Source organism: Molothrus ater, chromosome 7 (genome assembly GCF_012460135.2).
Source record: "Molothrus ater isolate BHLD 08-10-18 breed brown headed cowbird chromosome 7, BPBGC_Mater_1.1, whole genome shotgun sequence".
Taxonomy (NCBI): domain Eukaryota; kingdom Metazoa; phylum Chordata; class Aves; order Passeriformes; family Icteridae; genus Molothrus; species Molothrus ater.
In genome coordinates, this window is record NC_050484.2 from 14286967 (window position 1) to 14305521 (window position 18555).

The 18555-nt window shown below is 40.0% G+C and overlaps 2 protein-coding genes across 5 annotated transcripts in view; one reads left to right on the forward strand and one right to left on the reverse strand.

Annotated features, from left to right (window-relative positions):
- The window catches only part of PDE1A (phosphodiesterase 1A), a 144523-nt gene extending 139615 nt beyond the window's left edge, over positions 1 to 4908 (forward strand). For all 4 annotated transcript variants that reach the window (XM_054515452.1, XM_054515454.1, XM_036386807.2 and 1 more), the window contains 2 exons: positions 1317 to 1436; positions 1758 to 4908. In XM_054515452.1, the coding sequence (XP_054371427.1) occupies positions 1317 to 1393 (77 nt within the window). In that variant the 3' untranslated portion in view covers positions 1394 to 1436; positions 1758 to 4908. The remainder of the gene's footprint in view (positions 1 to 1316; positions 1437 to 1757) is intronic.
- A 6235-nt stretch (positions 4909 to 11143) lies between these two features.
- PPP1R1C (protein phosphatase 1 regulatory inhibitor subunit 1C) overlaps positions 11144 to 18555 on the reverse strand; it is a 44906-nt gene continuing 37494 nt past the window's right edge. Inside the window, 1 exon segment of the mRNA XM_036386808.2 lies at positions 11144 to 11537. Coding sequence (XP_036242701.1) covers positions 11449 to 11537 — 89 coding nt within the window. The 3' untranslated portion in view covers positions 11144 to 11448.

Sequence of the window (18555 nt, forward strand, 5' to 3'; positions counted from 1 at the left end):
AAAATCTGAATATTTAGATAAATAGCTTTTTTTTTTTTTACATATAATAATGCTAATAAAGTTTTGCTAAATCCCTCCAAAAAGAGCCACAGGCTGAAAGATCTGTAGACATCCTTGTTCTTATTAATGTTATTCCAGTTTTGAAACTTTAAAAGCCTTTGAAGTATTGGTTGTCTGTATTCCACCTACATTAAATTGAATGAAAATAAGGAGTGGTGTAGGATGCTGTTTGTGGGAATATGGCCCATCTGCTTGTTTCTGCATAAATTCAAGGTAGTGAAACAAAGGTGAAATCAGTAGCAATTCTTCATTTACAGTGAAGCCATGGCAGATTTGTAGGTATTAATTTTCTTCTTTCTTCATGCTTGTTCACTTGAGTTTTCTTTCCTCTCTTCCTATTCTCTTTTCTAAACAGTCAGCCTCTTCTTCAATTCGCCACCATCTTTCAATTTTCCTTTCAGATCATGCATCATCTGCTTCCTCTTTCAACTACTTCTACCTTAGTTTTCTGGCTTTCAAAAATATTCCCCTCACTATTTTTATAACTTTTAAGCTTCTCCCAGATCATCTTTTCCACTTTTGAGACTTCTATGCTTTTTCTTTCTGACATTTTCAAGTCAGAGTTCTTACTGGTGGGATCTCTCTATCCAGCAGATAAAACTGAGAAGTTACTATATGTAGTTAGTAAAAAACACTGTGAGTTTGCTAGATTGTACCCTGCCTCCCATCTCAGTGTAGAAATTCCTCAGCTGTACTCATTCAAAGCTACTGAAGGAATAGTAACAGTTTAATTCTATGATTCTCTACTTGAGATTCATGTTGTATCACTTAGTTTGAAAGCTGCTTGTGTTACTCTGTGTCATTTCTCCTGTCTGATTGAATTTAGTTCTTAGAACCTGACACTGGCATCTTTCATTATCTGGGAGGAACTTAGACTCTGATTTGAAAGCCTACGGTAAAGAGGATTTAAACAGTGCTTTGCAGAGGGTGAATTTTGACTTTCAATAAGCTGGAACAAAAAAATGAACCAAACCCACTTTATTCACACTCATGTAAAAGTCTTCATAGTTTTGTCTCATGCTGTGATCTACCGCTTTCATTCTATCTTTTGCCTTGTGATTAACCATAATGATTATTTAATTCAAGCTGATGATTATTTTGGTGAGAAAGCAATTAAAGGAAGCAGTGACTGAAACCTCATTTTATCCTTAAAATATCTTGAGGAACTAGATTCTGTCTGTCTGTGGCTGTGCAGATTCTCTTGACTTGGTTAACTTCCTCATTCACGTTGCCAATCACATTTGTTTATCTTCCAGGTGAGCCTAAACACTGTAAGAAGTCAGAAGATATTGTAAAAGCCACGGAGCAGACAGAAGCACTGGTACAGAACTAGATTTGCTATTTCTTATAAGCTTCTGACATTTCAGGCAGGACAGGTAATTTGGTAATTTCTTTCTTTTAATGGGGAGTGTTTTATACCATAAAGGCTTGCTTAGTGCTATTCTTAAACTCTTTGTTCCATCCCAGTTGTGCTTATATTAAGAAATGTTGAAATGAGGACACAGAATACCCCTCTTTCAATGTCACCTTAAAAAAAATTCAGTATAAAGGGAAAACCAATACTTTTAAATCTGAATCCTTAGTGCCAGACTAAATGATCATGTGATAAATCATCCTCAATTCAAGTATATGGAATATTGAAAGTAGTAGCATCAGAAATCTCTTGTTTATGAATTTTCATTTGAACTCTGTTGCAGGAGAAAAGAACTCTAGCTGTTCCTACCTCATGATCTCAGAGGCTGTTATCTGTCAACTTGTTCTTGGATCATCCTATATCTGTGGAGAATGATTGAACAAAATGTTAAAAAATGTAAAATGTAAAACCCTGAGCTGGTAACTCAAGGCACTTAAAAATTTGCAAGATTTCAGTTGTTTTTGTGTTGCTATTTCCTCTTCTATTCTGCTTTCTTAAACTAGCCAAAATAATCTTTTCAGCCAAAGTTGGACCTTGCTTTGTTGCATCACTGGTACCAGACATTTCCAGTTAATCATGAGATGTATGAAAACATGATGTTTGTCATCTGCCTGGGATTGCTGTTATGTGTCACTGCTGCTGGTGTCCACTGAAAATGGAAAATCAAAACAAAATGTGTTTCTAGATACTTGTTCATGCAATCATGCTGCATGCACCATAAAAGTCCTACTTGTTAGCTTCCTTAAAATATCTGGAAATAAATGTTTGTAGACTGTACAGGGAAGTTGCAAAGTTACGCTGACCAGCCTGCACAAATGAAGATTCTTCCCCCATGCAGTGGCTGCCATATGGACAGAACTGGTGTTGAACAAATTTGAAAGTATTTGAAATACCTCTTAAAAATTAATTGAATAGCATCTGGTGTTAAAGATTGAAACATTCTGAATCCTGTTATATATTTTGAAAGACAACAGCACTGCTGTCAGCCCTTCCATGAAGCTGGTACTTAGTGTTTTATTGAGTGGAAGAGAAGCAACAGAAATACATGAAAATTGCTTCACTTCAGCAAAATGTTGTGTTGCCTCTCAGACAGAATTGGAAGGTGACACAGAGGCCTTGTGTCATGGTTTATCTCAAATGCAAAGGTGACAACATGCATCCAGCAACATCTTTCCTAGAGTTTGTTTCTTTTTGAGGGGCAGCAAAAACAGCAGCACACAGGCAGTTACCTCTGCAAGAAGCCTCAGAATGAGCCCTCCAGCCCAAACTGTGCCCATAAAGGAACTCCATTTTCATCTCTTCTTCCCCTGAGCTGCACATGACCCCTCCTGATTTCTCTGGGTGTCTTACACAGCTGCAGCCAACCTCATTTCCCTCTGCTGGAACCTGCCAGGAAATTCTAGGCTCCCGCTCAGGTTGTAGGCACTCAGGTGGCTCCCGACGCTCCCTGTTCTCCTTTTTGGACCCTGTGGTTATTACCTCACTGAACAAAAAGTCTTTCTAATCAGCCATGGTCCGCTCTGAAGGGGACTTGTGGGGGCAGTGGCACTTTCCTCTGTGCCAAGGGTGACTGAGACCTGTGTGCTGTTCATGTGCTGCTTCAGGGATCCAACCAGAGTTCAGCAGGCATCAGGGTCCACCTCCACAAGGGCACGCTTTGTCCAACTGAAGAAGGAATCATCAAACAATCCCCTTTGCTGACCCTTACATGTCCATAGCTGTTGACTGTCTCTTTTCTGACAGCTGAGCAGTCAAAGTTGAGCTGGGAACAGTGTAAGCTCTGAGCCCTGGGACAAGGGCATGCCAAGAGGTGGAATTCCTGTCGTTGAATATGTAAGCCATATATGTGCTATGCATAAGTAGTATGCATAGTTTTAACTTAAGAAATGTTTGTGCATATAGGATGTAAAAAATACATTTAAATTGTTTTGTGTATCTGGTCCAAGGCTTGTATTTAGCATGGACAGATTTCTGTACAGTGCCGTTAATGAATGAAATGTTAACAGATGAAATTGTATCATAGATGTTATAACGCAATCAATATTTTTTGCTAAGAGTTAAGAATTTATATATATTCTCTGCTGGTGTTTGAGCAAATTATTAGTAGCCTGGACCGCTCTGTGCACCTTTGCATCCTTTTTGGGAATGTTGAACTCTTTTTTTTCCTTTGTAATAAAATGTAAACCACCTTATGGCTTCTTATTGTCCTTATGACAAGAGAAGAAATTTAATGGTCATATCAGACTTTTTTTAATTGTAAGTTGCCATATGCTGTGGCAGTGGAAAATCTTTTTGATTAAGATCTGAGAAGTCAGAAACTTATTTTAGATAAGTAGATAATCTATAGTTCCCACCAAATTTGAAAAGAACAAAAGACAACTACTGTCTTTAAAAACTGGGCCAGTTAGATATTTGCTACTGACTGTTTTTCAACATGATAATTTATGATTCACTGAGCCTGAAAGTCTGAAGCAATCAGAATTTAATCTTTATGTTGTATTTTCACTTTCAGGCTTTTACCATAGTTGAACTAAAATTTTTTTGTGTCTCTATCCCATTGACATTTATTACTCTGCAAAAATTTTCCCCTGGAAATACAAGCAGAAAATATAACAGATTCTGCAAAGAACTTGAAGCACCCTGTGGGGCTCTCAGTGTCCTGCTGTCATAGTGAGCACCAAGATCTCCCACTGCAGAAGCTAGAAGGAGCTCCTGGTCTCACAGGAGGTGCTCATTGCCTGCAGATCTCGTTCATTAGGATAGAAGAGTGATTTTTCTATAAATAATCCTATTTGCTCATTTGTATTCAGATTTTATCACTGTGGTAGATGTTACTGAAATACAAGAAGAGTCTTTAGTTTTTTGTTAATGCCAGCTGACTCTCTTTCTTTCTTCCTTCCTTTATTCTTAGCAAGATTTTGCCTGGACATGACCCAAAGCTTGGTGTATTGTTTGGATAAGGAGACATTTTCTCTGATGGAAAAGACCAATAGAGCCAACACATGCTGGTTAAGGCTTTGGGCTGGGTGAAATTTGGCTTCATTTGGGAGAAAGGCTTCTTGAGAGAGCCTCTCCCAGAACAGTAGTTTTATCTCTGAAACCTGTAAGGCTGCGCTACCAAAACACTGCATGGGGCCCTAAGAAATGTTGTTTGTATCTGCATCTCTCCCACAGCATTCTGGGCATGTACCCTGCATCGAGCACACTGACCAGCTGTAGCTATAAATGAGCCCTCAAAAGTTTTATTTTGTACTTTTATCTTGAGATATATGACAGATATATTATGTAATATTGTTATGGGTTATGATCTAGCCAGTTTTTTTTTTAATTTAATTTTCAAGAAGGCAATCTACAACTGTGTGTTTTTATTCTGCTGTATTTGTCCATATTTCCTATGATGATACTCCCAAATAAATCTGATTTGAGGGCAAGGATTGTGAAGCTCCTGAGTGTTAGTTACAAATTTGATTTCCTGGAGCACTTTTGCTCCTTTGTGTATGACTGACTTGGAGAAGTGACAGTGTGTATATATGGTCGTTTCCAACCCTTTCACCCACGTGGGACTCCACAGTTTTCCCATTATTGTCCCAGTTTGCCACACAAACTCACTCACATCCTCATGGCACATTTGAAAACAATTTTTTTAAGCGAGTCTTGCCTTCTTAGCCTTTACGGCTAAAACAGCCCTCACATGAAGAAAAACATAACCAATAAAATAATTTTATACAAAAAAATTCATACTGGGGTTGAAATTGAAGGAGCCACTGGGACTGTACTTGTTAGCAACAATTCTTCAGGAAGTGTATGACTTTGAGGGATACCTCCATGGCATGGTGTAAATTTTATAATCCAAGTTCAGTGTAAATGGAATTAAACAGGGCCCCTATCTACTTGGATTGATAATGAATGGAAAGAATCCCATAGACTCAAACATGTATCAAATCCTGACTAGGTACATGATGAAAATAAATCAAGACAACTACTTTATACCACATTCTTTGCAGTTCATCTTTTCCAGGTGCCATCTGAGCTACATGCACAAAAGACCTTCTTCTTGTAGAGATGCCAGAAGTCAAACAAGCCACTACTGTGATGAAAATACTTTCAAATTAACAAATCAAGATCACTAGTGGTAAGTGTCTAAAATGTGTATTTTGAACAGACCATACAGTTATTGTATGAGAAAGAGGAAAATGTAAGTATGGCTAACATTCTCCAGCAGCAGATTAAGATTTCTGTGTCCAGTAGTTTAGCAGAAAAAGGTTTGTCTGAAAGGGGAGTACATCCCTTTAAAAGCATTTTTTAAAATCACATCCTTGAAAAACACTATGGAAAAATGAGTGGAATTGAATTTAATGCTAAGAGTAAAAGAAATTGTCCTCTGTCAAACACTATGCAAACATTAAGGCTTCTTCCCTGGAATAATTTTACTTTCCTGGTCATTTAAGTATGTAATGGGTCTCCAGAGACTCCTTTTCCATGTCCCAGGGCAAACATTCAGAAGTTTTATCAAGCTATGAATATCTAAGTTTTCCCCTGGGAACAAAGAAGAAAGTCATAACCATGGAGTTATAAATGGAAAAAATATCTTATAAAAAATGGGAAAAAGTCTCTTACAAAACTTTTGGGATGAACTTTGCTGCAAAATACTTTCTTTGTGCCTAGGCCAGTCCTTTGCTTGTGGCCTTTGAGTGAAGAATTATTGGGGAAATTTACATTAGCTGAACTTGGACAGATATTATCTTCTTAACAAAATCAGCTATTCTGAGATTACATAGTATATGAACTTTAAAGCTGTTGAGTTTTATGCATTTGCAACATCCTGTACAGGTCATTATTACAAACCAGAAGTAATGGAGTTGTAGCCAAATAAGGGGGTAAAAATCAAAATGGTAGGTGCAATCTTGGCTTTAAGATGGAACAGTTAAGAAGAACAGAAGTTTCTTCACTTTTATTTGGACTGTAGTTCTAAAGCTTTCTCATCACCATATAGGACCTAATGCTGGTGCACCTACAAGCAACACTCCTGAACCTGCAAGAAAGATTGTGGGACTTGGATCATAATACCATGAATAAACATAAAGTTACATGAAAGTATTGGCTAATTATTTGTATAAAGCCAGATATGATTATCTCAATCAAAATTCAGTGAGCCAAAGGGTCAAATTCACCTATGATGCATTTCCATGAAATCCGAGAGAGATGGTGTCATATACCAGAAATTAATTTGCTAATTGGATAGTAATTGGTTGTCTCTTGCTTTCTCTGTATTCAGCTGGCTTACAGATTTTGTTTTCTGTGGTGCAGGGTACTCTGAGGGTCTAATGTCTCTTACAAAGCATATGTTTAAGTTTAGGCCATCTTGAATTCTTTTATTGAAATTATGCTTCTTTATCTTTGAGACTGCTCGACTTTGAGAGAGAACTGAATTTTTCTTACTTGTCAGAAATGAACATTCACCTTTATTGTTTGGGGTTCAGCAGGACTTCACAACTGGAAATAATGGCAGCATATTTGGGTCAAACATTTTAATACATGATGCATCTTTATTTTAGTGTTCCCACCCGGGGAAGACTCCTAATCTGCTAGGCACAAGGTGGTTTGGGGTAGGGCAGAACTGTGACTGCAGCCAAAGTAGCTCTGGAGGACATGTGTGTGGTTTCAAGTAAATAGCAGATACAGGACCATGACTACAGAGTTGATATTTCCAGTAAATTAGAGAATAAAAATGTCATGAGCAATTTAAATATTATTTATAGTTGACCTTCATGTCTGTTTTTAATATTCAATCTGCTGAGTGTTTAAAAAAGCAATTAAAAGTCCCATATAATGTTAAAACCCTTGATAAATGTAATAAACAAATGACATATTCAAAAGAGAGAATCTATGTCCCATTAGGAGAGAAAAAGAAAGATGAGAGCAACATATGGCAGTATAATTAGAATGATTAGGGAAGCACATCAACAGAATTTATGCTGCAGGGAAAATGTAATAAGAAACCAACACACTTTCCTCACTGCCTTGAAAACTGCAAATATCGCTCTCTGAAAAGGAGAAGATGCAGAAAGGGTCCCTGGCATTTAAAGCTGTAACTTGTGTTCTTCTGTCATTATTAAAGATGCACACAGCCATCTGCAAACCATTTATTTTTTGCAGAGTTCACATTGTCCCATTGCTTTGATTAATAAGGAGCAATATTACACCTCAGCTGCTTTTCAGAAAGATGCTATTTTGGAAACCTAATTAATACTCATTCCACAGTTAGCTTGAGGTGTTCGTTAGTGCCAGATACTGAGTTCTTATTTGTTTCTCATTATGTGGAGAGTATTGCTTCTCAATGCCAGGGTTCTTGTTTTGCATTTTGGAATAACCTTTCGACACTCCTGCTTCCCACAGCCCTCCCTTCAGAAGAGCTAATAACACCTGCCATCATTATTTTCACATGCCTGTTAATGTCTATTGAAGACATTGTGGGCTATTTACATAGATAGACTATCCTGATGCACAGCAAATATTCCTGCTGTTTTCTGAACAGTTGGGCCAAAGAGAAAAGCAAAATTTAGGAACTTGGAAATGCAATTAAAATCTCAGTTTACCACTAAGGGTCAGTATATACTAGGCAAATTAATAATTACAAAATTGAAAGAGAGTGTATGGCCTAGCAGAATACCAAATAATTTTTCTGCCCTAATCCCCCCAGATTATTTAATAAAAACCACAAAAAACTCTACAGCAGAATATAGACACTGAACTTGTTTAAACCCCATCAGCTCACTTTGATGAAACAGCCTGAGGTTTAGCAGAGGGTGCACAAATATCTTGCTTGAGATTTGCTCCAAGTGCTGCTATCCTCAGTGGAGGATAAAGGAGGGAATGCAGCAAAGCAGACGGCATTTAGCATCCACTCAGCTGCCAAGTATAATGCTGTGCATGAAAAGGTTAAATGTAATTGCACATGTCAGGAATCAACAGAACAACTGAGGCTCTTTCTGGAGCTCACTCTTGCACTGAGCTGCTATAGAAAAAAAATAATAAAAAGAATGAAAAAAGAACATCTGTGGGCCTGGGTACTAACATGGATGCAATAGGAGAGGAAGAAAGGGGAGCTTGAGGGACAGCATGTTTTAAATGTGCCCTTACATTGTCCCCCCAGGGTTAGTGGATAGACAATGCCTTATTTTCTGCAGGAAAAAGGTCCCTCATGAAAAAAACTTGTCTCAAGAGAAAAGAAATGTGGAGGGGAGCCCTGCACCAAGCAGGACATTTTGTTGTACAGTGCCAGCTGTACAAAAGCAGAGCTGCAGCCTGCAGGAGCCCTGCTTGGGTTCCTCCCCAACCATCACAGCCTACCCAGGCCAGCTCTGGAGAGAGCCACCCAATGCTTCACCTTCTGGAGTAAAGAAATGCTTTTTCTTAAAGAGTGAAAGCAACCACCAGCCTGGCCCTTGGTGTTCCAGGAGGTGCAGATGAACGGGAAGTCCCTTCCTTACTGACTGCCTGGACCCTGGACACCATGGGAGGCCCTTGTCCAAGCACAGGCAATAGAACCTCTCCTGCAGCCCTGCCTCGGAGTCAGTGTTGGATGTGACTCTTTTGGTAAAATAACACCAACAGTGCAAGAACTAATGGTGATTTTTCAGTTTACATTACTGGAGAGAAAGAATGGTGCTATGAGAAGAAGTGGGTAAATCCTTGAAGACTTTAGCAGAATTTATAGCAGTCTTAAAAAAGAAAAAGCAAGAAATCCAGTAATTAAATTGATAGCAGGATAATAGAAGCTTTCCTGTACACTCCATATCATATTTCCCCCAAGGAAAGTATGTTTCAGCCAGAATCTATGGTCTTTCTCAAGCAAAATTCCTCTGACTTCAGGGGAAAGCATGCTTTAGAATGCATACTTTAGAATGCTTTAGAAAGAAGTTTTAAATCTTGACTCAATATCTACTTAAGTATGATCTGATTTTGCGCCTGGAGAATATACAATATGTACCATTCTGAAAGTCAAATACAGTTCAAACTAAATCTGGTGGGGGTTTTTTTCCCCTTATTATTTATAAAGTGTAATTATACTCAAGTCCAACTGTCAGCCTGAAACAGTGGTGAATTCTCCAAGCTCCTATCAGGTGCTTTGTGTGTTGCCTTTGAAATGCTGAGATTCCACAGCGTTCAATACCTTGTCCTGATCTCCAGTGCTGTAAATCATGTCCATGCTTTCCTTTGCTCACAGGTCCTGGACAGTTCTCATCTGCAGCCTGTGGGTACTAATAACCAGCAGAAAGCCATTAACATCCAAAGTGCTTTATTAGCTAGCAGCACAGAGAGATGGTGTGAGGTGAACACCAGTGACTGATACACAGACTGTGGCAACAAGAAATTTTGTCAAGAGCCTAGTGCTGTGTGAAAGCAAAGCCATGGCAAAGCTGGGACCAGAGCCCAGCTCTTCTTGCTGCCATATTCAGACCTGACTTGGGGCCATTCAGTTTCTGAAGGGTCATTTCCTTCTTTTTGTTGTTTGGGACATAAAAAGCTCTCAGTCCTGTAAGTCCTGTGGAGGCTCCTGTATAATTGCAGAGTCCTTCTCTAGTCCTTCTTGTGCACCCTTGCTGAGCTGGAGTCATGGATCCTGTCTGCAGTGTTTCTACAGAAAATGGAACAAAAGAGGACAGGATACAGAGATACATGGAGGGAAAAAATGACTCTTAAATATAATGAAACACTAGTTGACAGATCCTGTTCTCAGCAGGTCTTTGTGGAAGACCTGAGATTGTGAAATCAGTGAAATCACCATGGAAGGCACAGATAAAAGGCACTGTGTTTTCCTATATGCAATAGATTTTATTATTTTGTTTGTTTGTTTGTTATTTTTGTTTGTTTGGGTTTTTTTGCTAGCTCAACCCTTTAAAAGAGACTTGAATCAGTGGAATGTTAAAGTGAGGATAAAACTTTTTTATCAAAGTCAAACAGTTGATGCAAAATGACAGTGAATTCATTTAAAAATCTGCCATTGATTGAAAAATTGAAATAATCTCTTAAGTGTGACTTTCAAGAAAATTTTTTTCCTTCTCCACCTTATTTCATTTTATGCCATAGAGTTTTTGTGATCTGAAAAATAAAAAGGATGATATGAAGCATGCTGACCCCAGCCAAAGGCCTGGGACTCATTCCCAAGGTGAATTTGTGCAGCTTGCAGTGCTGTCGCTCACTGGCTCAGACTGAGCCATGCACAGGGCAGGAAGGCTGTGACCTGTCCTGCCTGCAGGTGACAGAGGGGGATGTGGCACTTGCCACGGCTCAGCTGGGGCTGGGACCCTGCTCCCAGGCCTTGCACACACCTGTGCTCCTCAGTCCCACACTGAAAGGTGTTTTAATGCCTCCTGATAACAGTGATGTTGTGTGAGAGAAATTGTTTTGGCTGCTGAGACAAGGCAGCCTCAGAACAAAGCAAGGCAAGTATTTCAGTGTCCCATATCAGGGAGCACAAAGGTGTCTTTGCATCGTTCTCTGGACAGAGCCACCTCTGCTTGCTTTGTTACCCTTTTTCTATCCACATCACCACAAGTAATTCTACTGACAAGGGTAAAAACTGTCCTTAACTGAAAGGATCATTTTATAGGAACACTTCTCTGTAGCAAGACAAACCCTCTGTACAACAGACAATCTTGTCTAAATTAATGTATTATTTATTTTGTACCTTTTAAATCACTTTTATTTACAAGAAGCCTTAGATACAGCTCACACGCAGTAGTTAAGCTCTGGCAGTACTGACCTCAGGGAGCTAACACGTTTGCGAATTACATTTCTAAGTCATAGAAAATAAAAGAAAAAAACGAGTTTAAAAGAACAGTTTTGTCTCCGGGAGGAAGGGCGGCAGGACACGTGTGCAGTGCCTGCGGAGCCCCCGGGCCTGCCGGGCCGGGCAGGACGCGGCGGGGCCGGGCAGGGCTCCGGGCGGGCTCCAGGCCGCTCCGTGCTGCCTAATGGCCCCACTCCTCTTCCCGCTCGCCAAGCCCCTCTTCTTCTTCTGGGAACACTGACTCGCTCTGACTCTTCAGATGCTTAATCCCTGAAAATACAGAAGTCATGGTTAAGGTTGTGTTTGGTTTGCATCAGGTATTTTTTTGTGGAGGAAGGAACAGAAAACCAAAATAAGGGCAAGTTTAATGCTCATATTTCCTCCTTTTTTAAACAAGCCTCTTAGTTCAAGTTCTATGATGGTGTATTTACAACAGAGATATTCTCTTCCTTGAATAAAGATTCTGAACAGTATTTGCTTCTTTTTTCCTTGGTAAGCCTTGGTCAAGTGTGTGTTGAACACCATTGCAAAGCTGTCCTGAGCCAAGGAGAGCCTGACAGAGGCTCTGTCCTGACAGAGAGGTGACTGCTGGCACCAAAGCTGTGACTACACTGGATCATTTCTTACATGGAGAATGGGTTCTTTTGACCTCCAAATACCATGAGGGGCTGGATGACAAGGGTAAATACCTATCACAGGATATTTGGAAGTTAAGCTTTGAGGGAAGTTATGAAGTAGGTACTGCTGGCAGGTATCAGCCAACAAGTAAAGTAGACTTTATGAAAATGAATCAAATTACAGATATTTCCCTGTCTCAAGTTCAGTACAAGGAAGCAGACTTCAATGAATGGGCCTAATCTCATCTTCTCAGCTCTGCCTTGGTGTGATAGAATTCGAACTGGAAAAGGAAGCAAGATCAAGATAAAAAGATGAGAGAAGAAACGTTATTTTCAAAAAACCTAAAGAGCAAATGTGCAAGATTAGTCTTGGGGTCCCCCAGTTTATGACAAGCAAAGTGGGATAACTACTGATCAAAACTGCATGATTTGAACAAAACATAAGCCTGAATTAGGCTATTATCTGGTGCTGCTACTGTCATGGCATAAAAATATTTTTGATTTCATTAAAGATCATACATAGTTCTAGTAACCATCTCTAACTGTCAGGAAAAATGCTTCCCTTTTGTATCACTTCCTCTCTATGATGAGGAGAAGTGACACCCCAGCTGCTTTATATAATCACTGCTAGATAATCAAACACCCCAATGTGCCCCCTGCAAGTCATAGCACTTGTAGGGGCACATTTTTCAAAAAGGGGTTCACCCTTGAGGGGTGAGGGCAAGATCCAGATTACTGCTAATTGTGAGTAAGAACTGATGATGGTGTAAGTCCAAGAGCTTTGGCCCCAGCGCCTCTTCATCTGGAAAGCTTCTACACCTCACTGTTTATGTCCACACTACTCCAAAATACAGGATAGATTTTTTTTCCAGATATATTACTTGAAAAAAATCTCAGCATAAGTTATTTCAGTTCCACAAAGTTAAAAATAGCTGAAAACAGTATCTTACAATGGCTGTACAACAGCCAACTCCACTTCTAAGAGGAGCTCTGTGCTGGGCCCTGCGCTCCTCTCTCTCTTTTCTTCCACACAAATGACAGCACACAGTCTCCTGGGAAGTTGTTGTTCTGACATAAACCAAGCAAACACATTAATGCTCCAAAGCCACAGTTCTTGTAAGTGCACCCTGCAATAATCCAGCCATTTCCAATTAAGAGCTGTGATACATGAAGGTGCTCAGCTACTACCAAGCTCTTTAGCAGCACCCTTTAGTAAGACAAACACTTTAAATATGATTTCTCCTAACTACAGGTTAATGGACATTTGTTTCCAAATTATGTTTCGTTTTTAAGGTAAATTTTTCTCCTGTTATTTCCTCTGCACTTACAGAGCCATTTCTTGTACAATTCACAGTACTCATCTAATAGCTGCTCTTCAGTACTCCTGTCAGGAATTACTGGAGTCAGAGTGAATAATTTTTTTAGGGAGCTTTTCAAAGATAAGAAGGGCAAAGTTATGGACAGAAAAGAAGGCATGTCATATATGGTATGATGAAACCATGGAACTGTATTTTTTGTAGGAGTGAAGACTTTTGGCCATGTGGTTTAATTGCAATATTAAATATGAAAATTGTAGGAAATGTAGAGAAATTACATCACTGAGCATTACCCATTGATTTTTTGCATGGCAAGTAGCTATTGATCTTATTTAATGATTTTTTCATAAACTCCATTCTGCAGCCTGCCTTCACCTCTGCCAGTCATTTTATGCTACAGTGTCCCTTGGAAGTTTCCTCCTCTGACCAGTAAATGCACAAGACTTCATGTAGTTATATATAAGCCTCAAGATGTTCTCACAGCATCAGGTTGTCAGAATGAGCTGACCCTTGGTGTGGCATTATGAAATAAGATACTCATCTACACAATGGAATAAACCAGTGTGAATTACATAGAGGTAATGAAATTCCTGTCAGTAACATATGAACATATATGACAGGAAATGCTGGTAACTGCCTTGAAAAGATACATTTCCTGCACAAAGCTGCAGACTTTTACAGTGCAAAAAATGGCCTGGAGTAATGAAAATACTTAGTTAAATTACAGCAATCATACTCCTGGATTAAAAGCATATCTAGCCACATAACATTGCAGTAGCCCACAGTGGCTGCCAAGAGTGATCAGAAGGTACCAGAGCTGGGCAGGTGCACACTGGCACGTTCAGCCACAGCTCAAGAGCAGAGGCTGGGACAGTGGCTCTCCAGGTGGCTCCAGTGGGGTTATTCAGGTGTGCCCTACCCTTTGTCAATATGAACCATGTGACAAGCAGGTAGTGGGGTGAAGTTCTACCCACAGAGTGTTTTGCTGGATCAGTTCAGCATCTTTGCTTAGCAATACCTATTATCTATCTATCTTAGCAATATCTATTGTTTGCTGAAAGGTTGCATTCTTTTAGAGACTGAGTAAAAATTCATTACTCAGGTCATCTCAGCTGTTTTTACAACCACAACTATGGCAATGCTAATTTATGAGAAAGGATATTTCCTTCTCATATTTCCAATCTTTGTACCAGTGAAACAGCTCGTGACCTCAGCTTTCTCAGCTAGTAACCAAGAAGGACTAAAATGCTGTAGTTTGGGGGTGATTTCTGTTCATTTTTTTTAACACAGTGTAAAGATGAACATGAAATACAGACTGTAAGATTTTACTTGTACCAAAAAAGCAAAACAAACCAGGATATTTTAGAAGAAATCATTTGTGTGTAAGAGCACATCCAAGTTAGAAACATCAAGTTACTGATTCCACATAAACTGCACAAGCTTTACAGTGTCAGTAGCAAAAAGGGAGGTCTGCAAACGCTGATCCATGCAGTCACCCAGTCCCATCAATGTCCCTTTTTCCAAGCAAGGAATTTGTGGGCACTCAGTTTCCTGAAGTGCTGTGCCTGCACTGTCCTGATGCTGCTCCATTTCTCCCACTGGGTTCCCTGCCCTTCTCTGCCCTTTCCTGGGGATGGGGCTCACAGGGTGCCACCCATCCACTGTCCCCATGGGTTCCCAATCCCCTCTGCACCTGACCCAGCCCCTGCTTCAGTGTCACACCCTGCCTGGGGCTCTGCTCTTCACCTGGGATGTCTGGCAGCAAAAACCCTTCCAGACCAAACACTGCCCCTTCTCACCACTCCCTAGAAATGTTTCATACCCACAATGTCTTCACACTCATCGTTATGCTGCTTAGAGCAAGGTCTGTCTGAACACTGCTAAAGCCAGCAGGACAATAATTGTTTTTTCTCAAAGGGCTTATATTTCACTGCAGGTAATTTAACACAATTAATGTCGATAAACAAACCCATCATTCCAAACCAGATTGGAATATATACTCAAATATAATTTGAACTGGCAATTCTTTTTAGATGAAGTCGCTGTCTCAAAGAATATTTGTAGAATTCTAGATACTGATAAATTATGAATGAGAGTGGGACAATTTTGTGTCATTTTTGCAGTCACATCATATCCATGCTGCTTCATCAGCAGCTGTCTTTTAGCTTCTCTCCATCTAACCAAAGTACCAGCTTAGAAAGCTAAGTAGGGTCACAAGATTTGAAACAACCAAGTGCTCTGAATTAAATATCTCCTGGAAAAAAATTTAAAAATATTCAAGTAATTAAAGCAGCTCCCCATTCTATTTAACACTTCTTCCTTCACTCTGCTTCACTGCCCAAGGAAGGGTGTTGACATTTACCAAACTCAGGATTGAAGTCTGGTTGGCAGCTTGAATTCCCTAAAGTTTGAAGGGTTATTTAGTTTTACGATTTGGAGCTGATCCTCTCTCTATCAAAAACACATTTCCAGATTTGCAGAAAGCAGTGAAAGGCACAGATAAAACAGGCTCATTTTCAGCATTTCAGAACTCAAATCGCTTTGAAATAATCATGCAAACAGACCTGGCCAAACAGGATAACAGCAAAATAAAAATGTCTCAGCCAGTGCTAAATTAATTGTTTTCTATTTTCCCTAGCAAAAATGAGAATATCAAAAGAAATATCATAGACTCATATCACTAAACAGGAAAAAGGACTGTTCTTTTTAATGGTACATTCTGGTTTGCATTCACCAGTTAAATATGTTTAAATTATGTTTCTCTGATGTGTCTTCTTCATAATGTTTTTTTCCCAATTCTAGTTTTGATTGAGAATATGCCAACAAAACAAACAAATAAACAGACAGAAAACACAAAGCCCAAACAAACAACAAAAACCAACCAAACAGAAAAAACACTCAAATTAATGTCATTAAATCCAGCATCCACCACAGGTCTTTGGCTGGGTGCAATGCAAAGCACTTGTGAAGAGCCAAAGGAAGCTGGCAGTTCTTCCAGGGCAGCCTCCTCCATGTGAAGGGATGGCCCCACAGTTACAGGAGATAACAGCAGCTGCATCAGGTCAGGGGCAACTCTGGGGCCACCTAACAGCAGCCTGCCTGTACCCAGGAAAGGTACCCAGAGGATGAAGGTGTCTGGTTGTGAATTGGAAGAGACTATTTTCTGACTGGGTATGAGGAAGAAATTATTCCACTGAGTGTATTTAAGCACTGGTGTGATTTCACAGTGAAAATATGATTCAAGGAGATTTTCAGTATTGAACTAGACAAAGCATTGAACAACCTTGTTAAATTTGGTGCTAATTCTGCTTTATGCATCAGGTTCAACTATGGACTTTCCCAAGGTTCCTTGCAACCTAAATGACTATATGATTTTATGAAATCAAAACTTAGTAAATGCATCTTATGGTTTATAACAATGTATTAACATTAACTGCATGGCTACATATTGATCCACCTGGGAGCTTCAAATGACTCCTTTCTCTGGAAAGTGATGAAGTGTCTAAGTGCACCAGTCAGGCTTAATTGAGGAACAAGATTCCTCTTCACTCCTTAAAACTGTGGGGCCAGACTGAATCAATATTTCTGTGCTGATTTTGGAAAGCATGCAAACTCTCAATTATGTGCTCCACTGTGATTTATATATACATTTATGTGATCTGCATATTTCTCAAAAATAATGGGATTAAAGTTAGTGAACCTGGAGCATCTCTAGCATGTGACAGATACACCCATGAGATCCCCAAAATCTCACATACAAATCACACCCCAGTTGTGGCCCAGTGCATGGAACTGCAACAGAAAAATGTAATTCCTGAGAGGGAGGCAGAGAGCTGCTCCTCTGCAGGTGAGTCCTGGCACTGCTGCTGAAATGGCTCCTCTTCCCTTGGGGCCTCAGGGGCACATCATTGTCAGCCACTACCAGGCTGTGGTGCCTGAGGGTGCTGACTGCCATTGCAATTAGAAGAATATGCTCAGCTGCCTGCAGATGTAACAGGTTAAAAAACCACACTGTGGTAATAAACCCAAGGTCTCTGCACCCTGTTTCACAAGAAATGCCTTTCTTGCTCAGCTAGGCATCTGCTCAATGGGAGTAACATGGACTCTCTACACTTCACAAGATGTTTTGGCAGATGTTTCCAGAAACATCTGGTTCTCCCTGGGATGGAAAGTGCTCCCTTCTGCTGGTCAGTGCCAGAGGGAGAGTCCAGAGCCTGTCCCTGCCATGAGCGCCACAATCCAGCTCTGACGGGCACAGGACACAGTCTCAGCTCTGAAAAGCTTTAATGCTTCCTGCTCCTCCCACCTCCAGCAGAAGCTGGGGACCATCAGAGCCTGCAGGAGCAGCTGTCTGGCAGAAAACTCCTTTGACAGAAGCTGAATAATTATTAAAAACTTTTCCTCTCTGTGATGACTTTCAGTTCAACAGAATACAGCTTCACTAGCCTCCATTCTTGACACTTTATGCTTCATAGAAGTTTAGAAAAATCCAGTTTCATCATCTTCAAATGTTCACTGTCAGGTACACGCCAGCTATGCTGTCCAATTTATTCAAATGCAAGAAATTTGTGTCTTGTCTTCTCTCTGCCCCATTTGAAGACAGAAACACAGCTGTCATTACTGGTCATGGAGAAACTCAAAACTTACGCCTGCACATACATCTCCTAGGCATTTTGACTTTCTTGATCAAAAATTTGGTTCTTTGGCTGGAAAGAAATTAAATCCTACTATATATTTAATTTTTTTTAAACAGCTGAAATACAGGAGGGCATATATAGAGCACGCAAAAGCAGAACAGTAAGAAAAATGCTATAGTTTCCCAAAAAACTATTTTGAGCTTTCTCTTGTTTCCTCTTTGCATAAATGACCTGTTATCTCTCTCCTTCATCTGTACAATCAGTTCCTGAAACCTTTAATCCATTTTTACTTCGAGTGGTTTAGATAAGCTGAACCTGCATACAAGTCAGAGTTCAGTGCTTAAGCTTTCATTAGTAACTCTTAAAAACCATTAACCCTATCCTTAACCCTACCTGCCTCCCCTTCTTCTCTCGCTACCATTCAGCTCACCAAAAATGATGCTCACTGGTTCCACCTTATCAGCCCTCTCTGCCCCCATCCTCCATTTCCTTTGATCCAGTTGCCCTTGGACCCAGTCTCAGCTTTCTGGCCAAGTGCCCAGTGACCTCCCTCTCCATCCTTTCCAGATTGCTGATATCTTTTCCTCTGACAATTTTTGCCTTGGTTCTCCTTCCCTCTGGTTCTTCTGCTGTTGTAATCCTTTCTCCTTGCCATTCTCTGAGAGTCATTTTCCCTTCTGCCCAAGTTAAAACTGGAGAGTGCATCTTCTGTGCAAGC